A 17,608-nucleotide genomic window follows, 5' to 3' on the forward strand; every position below is an offset into this window, starting at 1 on the left:
AACGTGTCTGGTTGTGTGTCCCCCTCTATGGGTTGCGTAGAAAGGCAGCCAATCAGAACTCAGTCAGCGGGTGTCAGTATGACTAGCATGTCAAAGTTTTCAGAGGGATTTATAGACCAGTGATTTTCAAGCCACTGGTAAAAACTGCTACTCCTCAGTCAGACTGACCTAGGTTTGAACACTCTCTGAACACTCTTTGAAGATATGAACTGATCATATCACATGAAGCCTTCTGAACTAGAGAGAGTAGAAAGGTACAGTAACTCTCCACCAAACAGACTACAGCAGATCACTAGGGGAGATCAGTCGTTTGGAAGATGCTGACTCGCTCCTGAGAGCCGACACCGACAGACGGCTACTATGATGCTTTGTCAACAACAAGCCTGCTGCGATCCGACGGTCAAACACCTTCGCCGCTTCCTTATAACTTGTGATCCGACGCAACAGCGTAACTCAGTGCCCATTCAACAGCAGATTTTCAGCAACAGACGCTTTCCAACACCGACGTCGGTGCGGTCGAGAGCTTTAGATGCAAGGTGTGCACAGACAACATAACAAGCACATAGTCCATTTGTACTGAATATACAGAACTATTCGGGATTGGGATTAGACTCTACACTACTTAAAATCATAAATCCCCACCCAGAATACTCATAATACTGTATAGCAAATCCATTGATGGATTAGTTCAGTTTATACATTGTATAAATACATCACAATAGCAACATTTCAAATTTAGTATGATATATTTGAGTTTTTCCTCCACTTTTCACTGAGTTAGATCTATGGCTATGGCAACCGAAACCGAGTGTTAGACAAACTTGTCCGAACTTCTGCTTCACACTAAAGCTGACAGCACAGACGATACTGTCTCAGACACTGTACTCTCCAAGATGACCTACTTTCCTCCAATGCACCACCACTGTGCAAGCAAACACCCTGAGGTCACCCTCCAGGAGGTCAAACTGGGAGGCATTACACCGCACTTCTCAAAAGTAGACCAGAGAAAGTCTCACCATGCCAAAGCTTAAGCTTATCTTGCACACTGGGCATAGCAGGACTGCAAACACAGGTACAATTCTTTCATGGCTGCGCCGGTAACCGATCTTTCACATACTCTTAGAAGCCGTCAGACAGAGATTCTAAGAGTACTCAGAACTCTGCAGACATATGAGCTATTCATGAATCATTGAACACTATCACTAAATTCTGCTCGTGTAAGAACCGAAATCAGTGTGCTCGCGTGTGGAGAGTGCACTCATTCTCAGCTGTGGAACATTGCTTACAATACTACATCACCCATAATTCATCATGCAGACATAAAGGCACAAGGTGCACCGAGTGGTGCAGTGACGGTAAATACTAAAAATAGAAAGCTGAATAAAACTTTGAAATGGGGAAAGTATAACATGATATAGCACCAATGACGGTAGTTATCAAGATGTTTTTTTTCTATGTAGGCATAAGTAAAAGTCCCATACATGACAAAGCAAAACATAATATCTATGCAAAGCCATCTCTATTCTTCAGACCTCACCTTTAAAAAAAATACTATTCTATATCAATTGACAAAATAGATAATAAACTAAAATATGAGAACTATCATAAGAAAGAATAAGCATGTTAGTCACCCCATTAAGTAAAGTTGAATGATATATGTTTTGTTTAATGCAGAGCAAACACAGTCTAGGCTAGGCTACTTAATCATGATTACAGGTGAGGCACACAATGGGAGCATCACTGTGATAATAAATGTCAGATGAAGTATGGTGACAAAATTGTTTTATAATGTGACTTCATTCATCTGATAATAACATTTGACATTTGGCACATGTTTTAACAAAATGACAGAACACCTACCAGGTCATGGTTTGTGGAGTTGGAATCATCTTCAGGGAAGGGGACAGATAAGGCTAAGGCCATACAGTTGGCAAAAATAGCAACTAATATAAATATATCAAATGGCCTGGGAAAAGAAGTTAAGGAAAAATCACAGGATAATTATTTACTGTAATGACATTGATACTTTACAGTAGCACTTAAACTGACACAGTTCACATGTGCACACATATGTAAAAACAAATACTAAATAAGGTCTATTTACATTTGTTAAAGTAATTTGTTTGAAATATTTTTTGGTAATGTTCCTCATGGTCATTTCATTTAGTCATTTAACGTTTGCCATTTTCATAAATAAAATCTGATGGTTATCCTGATGACAGCATCGGCTCAGGCAACAAACCCAAGCAGTGTCACACGGCTGTGTTATGCCGTGGAGTCACTCTATCAACATTGTACACCAGTATTCTGGGATTTAGGACAGGGTGACTTTCACTGTGTCTTTGGTGGAAAAAAACACATTTTTTAAACTTAGTAACGTAGCTCTAAGGATTTACAACGAGACACACAATGGTCGTCCTGCCAGGTCAACCGTAACATAACTTGGAATGATAGATGTATGATGGACTCTGACCTCTAATGACACTTTCAGGGTATGGTTATTGTACTGATTGTACTGTGAATGCTGTCACTTTTCTTTCGCATTGCACTGATTAAAATTGCCCCTTTATTTGATTGGTTTTGCACTGATTGAAAGGGTTACTTTATTTGTTCTGGGGTGGGATACGGTGAGGACACTATAACCTTGTGCCGTAGTTTTTCTGCATAGTGCAGGATAGTTGTATAGGTACACTATTGCATACTGTTGTTCTGTACTGACAGTGATTATTCGTTTTTCTTGCCTTGAATTGCTGTACAACAGTACTTTCCTTCTATGTACCTGTACCTCTGTAACTCTTAACTGATGTGCTGCCTCTGTGCAACTTAAGTCTGTCTGTCTGTCTGTCTGTCTGTCTGTCTGTCTGTCTGTCTGTCTGTCTGTCTGTCTGTCTGTCTGTCTGTCTGTCTGTCTGTCTGTCTGTCTGTCTGTCACATTCACAGGGTATGCATTAAGCCTGATTCATACTTGGTTGTGTACCGGTGTGGCGGTGTTGGACGCTGGCTTCAGCATGTGACACCTTTGTAATTATTCTAAATTTAGCATTATGAAAGCAAACTGCTACACATAAGGAAAGTATATTACTGAGCTTTATCAAAACAAATTGATGTGCATTAGCAAAGCATGCTGCTGTGCATTAGCAAAGCATACTGCTGTGCATTAGCAAAGCATACGGCTATGAATTAGCAAAGTAAGCATATACTGTTTGCCAGCTACCAGTGTGCTGAGTTCAACATTTCATAATGGCATTACTGTTCCAACAATAGTAAAACATTACTGAAAGCAAGTAATTTGATAATTTGATCAAGAATATCGCTTCACAACTCTGTTAAGAAACTATCTTGTGCAGAGACCGAAATGGTTTCTTGGTTTCAAATTTGCTTTGGCATTATAATGCTCCAATTAATGTGTTATTGTTATGAACCATGAATTGTGGTTCCTAAATCCTAATGGCCCTAAAAGTGTTGAATTGTCAAGAAAGGCATAAACATAAAGTGGACTCATCATAGCTGAAGCAAATCAGAAAAAGATAAGACTTGTGTATGTGTATAATAACAGAAGTAAGTTCAATTAATCTTTGTCTCCTTTTACAGTCTACTTTAGAGTATTGACTTTAGTTTGTTTTACAAGGACCATAATGTGAAAACACGGTATTGAGACATTAATCCATAACATCAGCACAGCTGCTCTATTTCAAAGGTATCAAGTATCGCGCTACTGACTCAAACCCACACACTCACAATACATAGACAGACAGCGTAAAAGGATACTTCCACTCCACCAGGCTGATGCAGGCCCTGCGTATGGGGTTGTTGAGGTTCAGGCAGAACAGAGCCCTCGCTGGTCTGGTGTTGGCATTACTGCCCTGCTTCTTGCTTTTGGCATACTGCGCCCTCTTCTTCTGTGCCAACGCGCCTACCGGGATGGTGGAGGTGGTCGTTGGTGCAGGCACGGCAGGAGGAGCGGGCGAGGCCACACGGGGTGGGGGCGGGGCAGAGGTAGGGGCAGGGGGGGCTTCTGGGTCCGCGGGGGTAGGCCCGTTGGCGCTCATGGTGTGGGCGTGGCTCTGCGGGGAGCATCCAGCAGCATGTATCTGCCAAGTAGACAGTGAAGCTAAAAGTGGACAAAGTCGTCTGACCAGTGGGCCTGATGGCACTTCACCAGGAAGAGAGACTCTGGCGCTGCTGGCATCATTTGCCTCTGAGAAAGAAGAATGCCCACAAGAAATATTTTGTCAGTATGATTTGAGTATATCATCTCTGTCAGGTGGAAGCATCATTATGTCCAAAACTGTTACTTTTCAAGATTCAAATAAAAACTAATAGCGAAAGTATCAGATCTACAAGCTCAAAGCTTTTGAGCTTGTATATCTGCTAAAAACACAAGTTAAAATATGGAGATAGGAGGTGTCTGCATGCCTGACAGCAACGATATGCATTTGGTAGTACTTCTATTGTGTGTTTATGCCAAGTTCAATATTGACGCTCTGATACAAAGTAGATCTGTCTGTAACATAATGACAACTGTAATGTCTCACTTTGGGTAAAGAAGAATGTAGATCACGTTTTGGCATTAGTGATTTGGGCTATTTTTAAACGTCAGTGAGCAGAGAGAGGAAAGGCAGGGGAGAGAGGGATTGATAACATGCAGTAAAACAATGTGGGCCGGGTTTGAACCTGGGCCAGCTGTGGGAAGTTCTATAATAGCCTTATTTATATGGTATATGCACTCTTTCATTTGTGGGACACCTGGCTTGGAGGTTGAAGGGGGTCAGACATAATGAAGCCAAGTCTACAGCATGCTTTAAGCTTAAATATAATGTAGTTGGATGATGGCAAGGGGTTCAGGTTTATAATTATATAATATTTTACTCTTCAAAATATCAACAAGGATCCCAACATTAAGCCTTCATTTCAAATGAAACATTCGTTATGGGAGATATACCAGCTTATTATTATTACAGCACTGATAAAATGGTACACACTACACAGTGAAATCAGCCTATATTGCAAATGAGCATTGCTGTGTGTGTGTGTGTGTGTGTGTGTGTGTGTGTGTGTGTGTGTGTGTGTGTGTGTGTGTGTGTGTGTGTGCGTGCGTGCGCGTGTGTGTGTGTGTGCTCTCTCTCTGTCGCTCTCTCTCACTCACTCTCTCTCTCTCACACACACGCACACACACACACACGCCGATTAATATGAAAGTCCTTGAATTGCAAGCAGGCCCCGCAGAGAAACAAACAAACAAACGGAGAAGGTCACATTGCAGGGACGTTCCAACAGGATTGAAGTGTTTTTACATTCCAGGAAAAACACGTTGTCAATGGTGATTGTTTTGTTATTGCAATATGGGCCTAAATTACCCAACAGTCAATGCAATTAGCCTCCTCAGCTGCTCTATAATGCTATGCTACCACTTTGATGTGGCATGGCTATGCAGAGATCGCAGACACAATGCATTTTCATCTATGCGGTTCATTCATTTCAACGCTACATCGATGACATCGACCTGGCGACCGAGATGAAAATAGACGCTGGTGACATTCCCACGGGCGACGCGTGACATAATGCCACATTGCCACCATTAAACGTGCCCGTGCTTCTCCTTGAACGCAGTCAGGTAGGATCATGTGCTCAAATAAAGCCATAAAAAGCCCAAATCATGTATAATAATCCAATTACGCGAAGCGGGTGTCGCTGCCCCACAACAGTACAGATCTACAAGCTTAGCTTACAATAGGCTACAGTGCATGGCGGTGCAACGCGCTGTGTTAATATAGCCTGTTAGATCTGTTCTTTTTTTTGGCAGGCGACAATGTAGCAGCGCTACGGCCGTCAGATCAGCTGCTTCCCGGGAGGAACAGCTGGCAGCGTTGTTACAATAAAGCTCCCATCACTAGCCTACCGACGGTCACATTTTACACCTGCATAGCCCCTCCAGTGCAAATGACTATAATGTCATTAACCAACTTAAAACCCATTTTACAATGTGGTGATCAGATGGGCCAGGTTGATGACTGTCAGTCAGTCAGTGTCGAGAACAGTCAGGAGGTGAGCTGATCGCTACACTTTTGGTGTAAAAAAAATGAAGGACGACCTGGGTCAGAGGGAAATTGTCCATTATGAGTGTTGTCCTCTGCAGAACATAACGAGGACAGTGAGATCATTAGTGAACATGACGCTCTCTAATGCTAGCAGTACGCTAACTTCACGCTATTTTAGATCAGACACAAAGACCCGGCGTTGCCGTCCGTTTACCTTTTCTGAAGACTTGCTTTCATGGCCTCAGTCCTCTCCGCTCAATAAGAGAAAAAAAGTCCAGTTCTTCTTGGTCAGACGAAGAAAGAAGGTTCTTGAAGTCTCAAACGGCGAATTAAAATGCAACGTCTTCAGGGAGAGAGGGACACATAAAGCCATGCATTAATGAATCCCCCTTTCTTCCATGGTTGCTGTAGTGTTGAGAGCTGGAAGAGAGTCAGGAGGAGAGTGCAGTGCGCACACAGCACAGAACACAACTGAGCATCATCCCAGTCCACGGCGTCAGTGAACAGTAGGCTAATGAGTGCATCATATCCCCCTGTTAACTGGCACATGCTCATTTACATGACATTATATGTTTTTTTTGTGTGTTTTACTGAGGGAACACAAACACACATTACAATCTAAATTGTTATAACAACTGCATCTGTGTCTACCAGAGATTCTCAACCGTATTAATTGAAAAGTTTGATATTAGGCCACAGCCCACGGATGGATACAAAATTGTATTATAGATTTTGTTTTTAATCTCTGGCACCACAAACTATAACTACAGTGCAAAATCCTTCAAAGTGTTCAAATGGAACCAAATAGAACACTTTTCTGAGTTACAGACGCATAAGGGTCTATCTATTTTAATTCCTATCAATCGTAAGAAGACCAGTAGCCTGTGTAGTAGCCTACACACCCACCATCTCAGTTGTTATATCAACTGCATCATTCTGCAATTAAAATACCACTGTACATTAAGCTGTTTACTTGCTAGCTAGATTGAACTGTGTTGCTGGGAAACTGGCATACTGATATTGACTGTATTTAGATTGCATGATGTCTCTATTTAAGAGAACAATGGAAGAATAGAAAATGGAAAACACCATGCAAATTGGTTCCAAAAACACTGCAGCTGTTCCATGGTCTGGTTTTAGGTCTAGGTGTCTCTAATTTAACTACCTTGTTGAAAGTGTACAACACTGAAGGGCTGACATAACGTCCTTAATGGTGTCTGTCCACTCCCTCATCTGTGACTATTATATATACCACAGTTGCTACACAGCGATGAAAACTGTTATTTGTTATTTTTTTACAGCTACCCCATAGTATGACACAACCATAAGGTATACTTGCCATTTAGGTGTATAGTAGAAAGCTTATGACCACATTGAATATTGTTTTCAGATAAAAACAAGTATATGTTTTTACAAGTACATTTCCTTCGAAACAGTTTTTGTACATTTTCCGCTACTTTTATTGCTACCTATTGAGTAGGTGGTGTTCTTAATGAGAAAGTAAGCCAACACCTCAGTGGCTGATCTACTTTCACACTCATGCCTATCTCCCATTACATTACAGCTGTTCCAGTAATCAGCCACTTTCTGGAATATTCTTGAGGGATATACTAATACATTTTAAACATAATTTTCTTCTAATATTGTAAGCAGCACACTAATGATATCTGTTGACATTCTAGATGTTGTTACTGTCGAGTTGTCTTCATAGATCCTTACATTTATTTTCTGAGACTGGGATCACATTCTGTATAAAAAACAAACACTCATATTTCTATGGAATGTAAGAGATGCATTCGAACAAAATAGAGTATCCTAAAACTCATTTAAGTTTACTATAAAGTAAAAGAGTTAACCATGTAGAATAAAGCGTATTATACTAAATTATCAATATACAAGGACATAATTACCACCAAAGCACCTGTACACCTGCCACACGTAGTGTACGAATCCCACCTTTATTAAAAACTAATGAGCACTTGATACACTTAACCCCCAGAACACCCTTCAAAAACTAAGTCAGACTATGTTAAACACTTGGGTCAATATTCCATCTGTGTAAGTGTAATCATTCTGAAATCATAAACCTTCACATTGAGTTTCGCTTTGTAGTTGCTACTGAGAGTTGAGCTATTTTGTTTACAGGACAGGTATTACAAAGTGAGTGTTGCTTTTTTCACCACATACTCTCACCTGCTGTATTGCCTCAGTTTTATACTTTAAAAATACCTGACACAAAATCTATCGGCAGAATTTTCCTTCGAGAGCAGTTTGCTAAAATAAATAACAGTTACCACAACGTAACATTACTCTGTACTGTGCTGACAAGCTAGTTACTTTCAAGAGATAACAATTACCTTTTGAGAGTCCTAGCTACCTGAATACTGTAAAGGGTTTAGATATGGCTTTGTCATTACCTGTAAGTCCCAGTTAATAACAATAACAAGGGTCCTCTTAATTTCTTCTCTGGTTGGTGAATGAATTAAAGTAAGTTGTGTACCGAAAGCCTTCGTGAATGATGGAGAAATGGCAAGGATTGGGTTTGTGTGTCATATCAACTTACCTGTCTGCCCAGGATAATGGTTTCTTCTAGAATCTTCTTGAATTATTCATTTCTGGATGAGCTGGGGTGCTTAAGTGTATATTGACAGTGGGTAACTCACCAGCCATTTATAACAGCTGTTCATAATGATTGCCTTTGCTAAATATAATCAAACACAATTAGCGGTAAATGTAACTAAAAACCCTGGTTACTTCTAGCTCAGTGTTCATTTAACTATGCGGGTGTAAAAAAGTATCCTTACAGATCAATGTATTTCACTCAGTTAAATTGTTAAATTAAAACTATTTTAGTGTTACATTCTGGTGTATTAATATGGTCGTTTTACACTTTACGTGAACTAATGACTGTACATTTGTATATCGGATACTCATTAACGATATTGAACATTTATGAGCTGTGTTCATACTGATGATCATATATTTATGATGATCTTTATTGACTTGCCAACCACTTTCAACCTGGCATCCCTATTTTGGGATGATGTTATGTCATTATAGGCCACATTTTAAAATTGTCTTTTGAAAATGTAAAATTCTCACAATTAAAAATAAATAGTGACAATACGGATGTGAGCTTGTAGCTCTGCTATATTCACTATTAGTTATATATAGGACTTAAAAACTAAAACGGTTGGTTAAAAACAAAATATATGAATCATCCCTTCATCAATCATCTACTTTCTCACTCTATTAACGTAAGGGGGTCATACTGTAACTGGCTGGTTGCACTCATCCCTCTGGGACCCATTATATTTGAGAGGGTCAGCATTTTGCCCTTCTCCAATATGGAATTTGGATGCAGTTGCAGACATTACATTCATGCTTCTTCATAAATATACACACTGGCTTGCCTTTCTTTTTATTCTGCCCTCAAGAATGGTTTGTCTTTGTCCTTCTCTTGAGATGTTCTTGACCTGGTTTTCTTCTATACCAACAGAGATCACCTCATGGTGACTATGGTGGTATTGCTATATTTTATAATGTTCATTTCACCTGAAATGACTCGCTTTTTATTCTCTTTCTTTCTCTCTCTCCTGTGTGTGTGTGTGTGTGTGTGTGTGTGCGCGTGTGCGTGTGCGTGCGTGCGTGTGTTCAATTCAGTTCAATGAAAGGAGAAATTAGGTCATATGTGCCTCAAATATGATGTAAATTTTGTCCCCATACGTCTCATATTTGCCATTGACAATAAAAGGAGAAAGTAGGTCATATGTCCGCCAAATATGACGTAAATTTGTGGCAACACAAACATTAAATGCCATTGACAATGAAGGGAAAATTTACATCATATATGTAGACGAGCAAATCGGCTAACCATTCACATAAATTCAGTTGTTCATGAGATGATGTATGATGATGTATAATGATAAGAGCGCAGAAACTATAGTAAAATACGCACATCACTTCGTGGAGGTGCTGGGTTAAAAAAGTGACATAGGAAAAGAGAAGGGAACCCGCACACTCATATGCTCCAAAAGGTATATTGTAGAAATATACCTTTTGAAGCATAATTATGAGTGTGCGGGTTCCCTTCTCTTTTCCTAATGATAAGAGTGCCCCTCACTTCACACGGGTGTGATTTTTATAATGCTAGATGTTCGGGGCGTCCATCTTCTTCTTCTTTTCGTGTCTTTGAAGCATGTGGTTAGATGACAGTTTCCCATTTATTTACACAGTCTTTTGCATTGTTGTTGAACTCTGCGAGATCTTTTAAGCTGCAAGGTTTGGGTAGTAGAGGGCAGACAAGGCAGTGCTGCATCGTCTGGTCCTCTTCTCCACATTCACAGATGGTTGGGCCGGTTTTGTAGCCCCATCTGGCCATAGCAGCTTTTGATCGCCCCGTTCCTGTTCTCAGGCGGTTGAGAGTCTTCCACCGGACCCATGGTGCTTCTGAGCCAGAAGGGAGGTCTTCAGAGGGGGGGATTCCCATGTCAATAGGAGGGGGGTCATTTTCAAGCTTTGTTGTCCATAGCTGGAGTCTGGTTTCTTCCCGAGATGTTAGGGGCTGGACATGGCTGAGGAAGCTTCTCCTTGACTTCAGTCGTTGGGCCGGGGGTTCGTGTCCATGAAGGAGGTGGCGTTCATCACTGGTAGCTTTTGTCATCTCCACTCGGCTGGTGGCTTCCCGTCTCACATCTGCAGGGGCAATGCCAGCGAGGAGATGTAGGTTGTTCACGTTGGTAGGCTTCAAGCAACCAGTTATCAAGCGGCAGGTGTTGTTCAACGCTGAGTCTAGTTTTTTGGCATGGGTTGATCTCTCCCAAACAGGACACGCATACTCCGCAGAGGAATAGCACAGGGCCAGAGCAGTACATCTCAACGTGTGTGCTGTGGCTCCCCATTTTGAATTGGTCAGTTTCCGTAGGATGTTGTTTCGGGAGCTGACTTTCAGTTTGGTGTTCTTTATGTGTTCCTTGAAGGAGAGGGTTCGGTCCAGGGTTACACCAAGGTAGACAGGGTTGGTGCAGTTCTCAAGTGGTGTTCCAGACCATTCGATGTTAAGAGGTCGGTTGGCTTCCCGGTTCCTGAGATGGAACGAGCAGACTTGAGTCTTCGCAGGGTTTGCGTGTAGGTGGTTGCGCTCGTAGTAGAGGAGTAGCTCATCTAGGGCTGAGGTGAGGTTTGCTTCTACTGCTTCAAACGTAGTCTCTTGAGATGTTATACAGAGGTCGTCAGCGTAGATGAATCGCTCAGTGTTCTGGTCCATTGGTTGGTGGGGCGTCCATGACACAAGCGCACATGTGGGGTCATGTGGGGCGTCCATGACACAAGCGCAATCAGTGTTTTTCATCATCATCATAATTCATAATACACATCTAATATTACATAGTTTCTGTTGTGTATGACATCAGTGCATGTGGATCTCCATATATGTGTATTTGGTATATGTTGTGAGTCTGTATGATATCAGTGCCTGCTGATCTCCATATATGTGTGGGATTTCACGTCATCTAGGGTTAACCACGTTGAAGCGCTATTTTTACTCAAGAAGTTAGAGTAAGCAACTTCATGTTCTCCGGAGAAAAGCATGCAAGGCACCAACCTGCTCATCAGGAGCAGTTAGGGTTCAGGGTCTTGCTCACTTTGACACGTAGCAGGGATTGAACCTGGAAACTTCTGATTCCAAGAGGGCCACTCTACCTCCTGAGCCACTTCCAATTGACATGGAGATCATTTAAGATCCTTATATGATTTGTTTGAGTCTGATGTCACGATGACATTATTTGGGTCTGATATCCTTTGATAAAGTCATCAAACTCTAAACTGATGACACCAAAAAAGTCCTTGCGGTCTTGTTTCCTGCTGTCTCCGGTCTCAGCCCCTCCATAATCAAATGACCATTTGGGACACGAACAATTTCCGGGTTAAGCTGGAGAACCCAGTGTGGAGTAAGTGGGTGAGCAGGGATTTGGGTAATGGAATTTGTCTACAGCCAGCATGACAGACACCATATAAATATTGGGTTTAGCTGCAGTGGGAACTTTATAGATGGTATGCACGTGACATCATCACAGCCCATACATACACACACATACATACACAGCCCACACACACATACACACACATACATACACACACATACATACACAGCCCACACATACATACACAGCCCATACATACATACACAGCCCATACACACACATACACACACATACATACACACACATACATACACAGCCCACACATACATACACAGCCCACACATACATACACAGCCCACACATACATACACAGCCCATACATACATACACAGCCCATACATACACACACATACATACACAGCCCACACATACATACACAGCCCACACATACATACACAGCCCACACATACATACACAGCCCATACATACATACACAGCCCATACATACATACACAGCCCATACATACATACACAGCCCATACACACATACACAGCCCATACACACATACACAGCCCATACACACATACACAGCCCATACACACATACACAGCCCATACACACATACACAGCCCATACACACATACACAGCCCATACACACATACACAGCCCATACACACATACACAGCCCATACACACATACACAGCCCATACACACATACACAGCCCATACACACATACACAGCCCATACATCCAAACAGAAAAGTCCTATCTGATTGTATTAAACGGACGTTAAATGACGTTAAACTCACTTTGCCACTTGATTTGCCATTCACTTTATGCATGCGCATACCCTCTATATATGGTTATGTCTGAGTCATACTGACGTGGTGGTCACCGAGTGTGTGTGTGTGTGTGTGTGTGTGTGTGTGTGTGTGTGTGTGTGTGTGTGTGTGTGAGAGCATGTGTGTTGTCGAATGTCTCACTTTATTGGTGCATGTCAAATGAGTTACAGGACACACCATGTAAGATGTATCTCATCTCTCATTCACCTAAAGACAATTTTACACTGAACAACATTATCAGCGTTGTTTTGGATAGAGACATTTGCCAAAACAATTCTTTGTCTTTGATCAAATATCAAATATTTAGACCTGAACATAAATTATAGTATTGCAGTAGCTACATAACCATGTGCACTCACGCGATGATCACTGGTTTTGCATGTTTATGTGCATCAATGGTTTTGAGTCATTGTGTGTGTGTGTGTGTGTGTGTGTGTGTGTGTGTGTGTGTGTGTGTGTGTGTGTGTGTGTGTGTGTGTGTGTGTGTGTGTGTGTGTGTGTGTGTGCGCGCGTGCGCGTGTGTGTGTGTGCATGCACAAACAAAATCCTCAGCATTACTTTACATCTGAGAGTCTAAGGGTCTGTTTTTACACTTTTTGTGTTAAATAAACACCCAGGGTTTTGCTGTGCAGAGAGGGTGGGGGTTCTTGAAGGAGAGCAGTGGTGATGGAGCTGAAAGCCCTGCAGCACAGCTGTTCTCCCTGTGCATCGTCAACTCCACCACGGAGACCACAACACACGCTCAGCTACCCCCCGCTCATGCATTCACTTGACTTCTTCATTCTCCGCCCCCTCCTCTCCCCTTTCGTCTCCTTACTTCCTTTCCCAGTTTTCTTGCCGACCTATAGCTGTCAATCTATTGTCATACAGTGATTCTCATTAGATCTAATAGTTCCTCTGTTTTCTTGCCTTTACTCTTTTGTATGATAAAAGAAATACACCACCCCAAGCATGGTCATGTAATTCTGCTGGGAGGGCAGTAAATGGCTGTCTAATTGAATGCTCCATTGATTATTCAATCATAAGTGCTGTTCTTGTTGTCATGCTCTGATGGGGGAGGGGGAGCTCCCAGATGGAAGGGTAAGCGCTGTGTCATCATTGTGACCGCAGAGCCATTTAAGGAAATGGAGTGATAAAAGCAGAGTGGAAGGCTCAAGCCTGAAGGTGCATCTGGCATTAAGGCAAATGTAGCAAAGTCCACAATGTGTGTGTAATTTCCGTGAGAGTGTGGGAATATTTTCACACTCATATACATAGATTAATTTAGTATAGTTGATTTGTGTGTGTGTGTGTGTGTGTGTGTGTGTGTGTGTGTGTGTGTGTGTGTGTGTGTGTGTGTGTGTGTGTGTGTGTGTGTGTGTGTGTGTGTGTGTGTGCGCGCGTGCGGCTGTGTGTGCAGCCGTGCACGTGCATGTGTACAGTGCATGTACTGTATGCCTGCAAATATGAATGCATGTTCACATATTTCTGCTCTTAACCCTCTGTAAGCCAGTCGAGCCAATTGGCACAATATGTTTTTAATTTGGTGCCACTGTTTCTATTAAGACATTGTCTCATTTGCTCTTCTTTTTCTGCCACCATGATTAAATATAGAAACATTTGTGCGTCTCTCTCTCTCTCTCTCTCTCTCTCTCTTTGAGCATACTTTCGCTTCAGGAAGTGTGCAGTTGTGGGTGTCTGAGATTGGTTGAGGTTCGACACGTGGCACTGTCTTCCCAAGCTGCCATTGGCTGGGACCGGTGGGGCTTTTTGAAGAAAAGTGTTTCTGACGGGGGCCCAGGAGCCCAGAGGAACTGAGGGGAAATGGGAGAAGGACAATGTTGGTGGGAACAAGAGGATGGTAGTCTGGTGGGGGTTGGAGAGATGGCATCACTGTGGCTTGTAGGGCGAAGGTGCTATGAAATGACCTCAGAGCTACAGTAGCCTACAGCAAAGGCTGAACGAGAGGATGAACATCATTTTCAACCTTTTTAGTTTCAAGGACCCCCAGTTTGATATGCCTTAGGCCAGTAGAGCCCCATTTGATACAGAATGTTTATCTCTGGGACCCCGCAATCTTTACTGAAAAAAATAATAATAATGTTAATTTAACTCTGAGAGTGTACAAAAAAATATACCCAAAAGATTACTTATTTTTTAGGTGAACTACTCTTTTAAGTAGTTACAGAACCATAAGGGTCCATTTGGTTGTGACTATCAATAACTTATTTTGACCCCCGGGAACCCACTAAAGGACCCTTTATGGGGTCCATGAACCCCACATTGAGAACCACTGGCGTACAAGAGCCATTGACAATAAGTGAGAGCATTTTAGAGAGACAGTTATTCACAGAGAACACAGCACACAATCATACAATGTGACTGGACTCAACTTATATCAATAATACTTTGTATTCTGCCATACAGTGATGGGCAGGCTTCCATCTAAATGTTAATGAGGCAATGGTTTGATTATATAGGCAAATTAGTAAATACAGCAATCTCATCAAGTAATTTCTATTTTCTGGAGCCTCTCGCCCTGCACTTATTGGGAGACAGTGTCCTCTAGTGGGTAATGTAATGTTTGAAATGCACAAGTGCATTTTTACAACTGAGTGAGTTAAATGAACACCTCCGGATTCATTTTGTCACTGTGGTGTTTTGATTGATTGATTTAAATATTTATTAACAGTTTGCAGAATTACAGTACATTTCAAGCACAAACTCAATACAAAGACTGTTAACTGTGAGTGGACGACCCAATTAAGCATTACACTTTTACACGTTTACAAGAGGGTCCACCATGTTCAATTCATCAAAAAGGCCAGAATAGAAAGTGTGCACACTAGGGACTATGAACATAGTCTACTCACTCTACTGTATCATGTCCATGGTCATGACCAGCCTATTTACCGTATTATATCTAAGATGTGCATCTGATCTATTGCAAAATAAATTAAAGCAACCTCTTCTGTTTTCCGTTAGTGTTTAGTGTTAGTGTTTTATGATTGCTAGGATAATGCCAGTTTGTTTCTTCAAACATCCACCAAAAAATCAGATCCTCTACTTATAATTTTAGGGTTCCGTTCTGGATTGTACCACCATTGACCACCATATGACAATTTACATAAATCTGTGAATGCCATTAGCTCTTCACCAGTGAGTGAACTATTTATTTTTTCCTTTCTCCTTAGAGTAGCCAATTATTTTTTACCCACTTTTTCTCCCCAATTTAGTTGTTATGCCAATTGATTCCTCCCCTAACACATTTCTGTGTTGTCACTTTTGTTGTATCCTAGTACTGAGTCACCTGGCAGTGAGGAGACCCCACCAGCAGGATGCGTTGTAGAGCCTTCTCCCTACTCCTCCCTCCCAACACCCAACACCGCCCCAGCCCGTAGGAGTACGTTCAATGATCATTTTCACCCTCCCTGCCCGGCTTCCCTCTCCCGAACAAAGTGCTCTAAGTGCACTAGCTTTTTGAAGCACACACATGTTTTGTTTTTCTATTACATTTAGGATCAGTAATATTACTATTAATGACACATTTGTGAATCTTTTCTCACCACTCTGATTTTTGTACAGTATTAGCCTATATTTAGTCTCTTCCAGATTATATGTTTCTACATAATTTGAAGAGATTAAACTACAAAAGAAAATCCATTGAGCAGATGGTAAAATGTGCTACATTTCTAACAATTTTGTCCCTAACATCTTCCATGTACTTTCAGATACTGATGCAGTTGAAACAGGTCACATGTACTTCCAAAGTTGTCCCCCTAGATGGCAGGCATACCTTCTACTTTAAATCAGTCACATGTCAGATATTATGGGCTGTATTTTCATCCATGCTAAACCCCTTATCCACAAACATCTTGGTCCAAATATTTTACGGTAAAATTGTGGAATGAATTTCACTGTAATTTGCACTCATAATTCTTATTACTATGCATTGGAATACAATACAAGAAATAGTATATATCTGAAATTACAGGATATTGTATTATCTTTTTTTTATTTTAATGGTTTTTTTTGCGGCTTTCGCCTTTATTTTATTTTTTTATAGAGGGACAGACAGTAGGCTGACAGGAAATGGGGGAGAGAGATGGGGGAGTGACATGCAGTAAAGGCTGTTGGGATCAGGATTCGAACCCGCGGCACACTGCCAGGCTCCGGCTACCGGCCAAGGTGCCTGGACCGCTGAGCCATGGCCCAGGCCAGGATATTGTATTATCTATATTATGTATTAAATATTATATATTATATAATAATATATATTATATTAATAATTGTAAGTAATGCTCAGCGGCTAAAGAAAATACATCTACAGTATCTCTAGAGTAGACAATAATAGTATCCATGGTAGAAAACAGGTTTAGTGGTTATAGGTGCAAGGCTGCAAGCATGTCTGTTCCAACCTCTGGGTCATTCAGAAGACAGGTTTAGCGGATTGGTGAAATATTGTCTAGCCATCAGAGTACCCTGTTAGAGCTCACATATCATGAGACTCTACCTAACTCTGGTAGAGCTCAGATATCATGAGACTCTACCTTACACTGGTAGAGCTCACATATCATGAGACTACCTTACACTGGTAGAGCTCACATATCATGAGACTCTACCTTACACTGGTAGAGCTCACATATCATGAGACTCTACCTTACACTGGTAGAGCCTCATAGCATGAGACTACCTAACACTGGTAGAGCTCACATATCATGAGACTCTACCTTACACTGGTAGAGCCTCATAGCATGAGACTCTACCTAACACTGGTAGAGCCTCATAGCATGAGACTCTACCTTACACTGGTAGAGCTCACATA

General features: G+C 41.5%; 1 protein-coding gene across 1 annotated transcript in view; it reads right to left on the reverse strand.

The window, feature by feature from the left end:
- The window catches only part of cacna1da (calcium channel, voltage-dependent, L type, alpha 1D subunit, a), a gene marked incomplete at both ends in the record, with an annotated part of 72,438 nt that extends 68,389 nt beyond the window's left edge, over window positions 1-4,049 (reverse strand). The window contains 2 exons of the mRNA XM_079511415.1: window positions 1,861-1,966; window positions 3,769-4,049. Coding sequence (XP_079367541.1) covers window positions 1,861-1,966; window positions 3,769-4,049 — 387 coding nt within the window. The remainder of the gene's footprint in view (window positions 1-1,860; window positions 1,967-3,768) is intronic.
- Between the last annotated feature and the right edge of the window lie 13,559 nt (window positions 4,050-17,608).

The sequence above is a fragment of the Electrona antarctica genome (genome assembly GCF_951216825.1).
Source record: "Electrona antarctica genome assembly, chromosome: 9".
NCBI classification, from domain to species: Eukaryota; Metazoa; Chordata; class Actinopteri; order Myctophiformes; family Myctophidae; genus Electrona; species Electrona antarctica.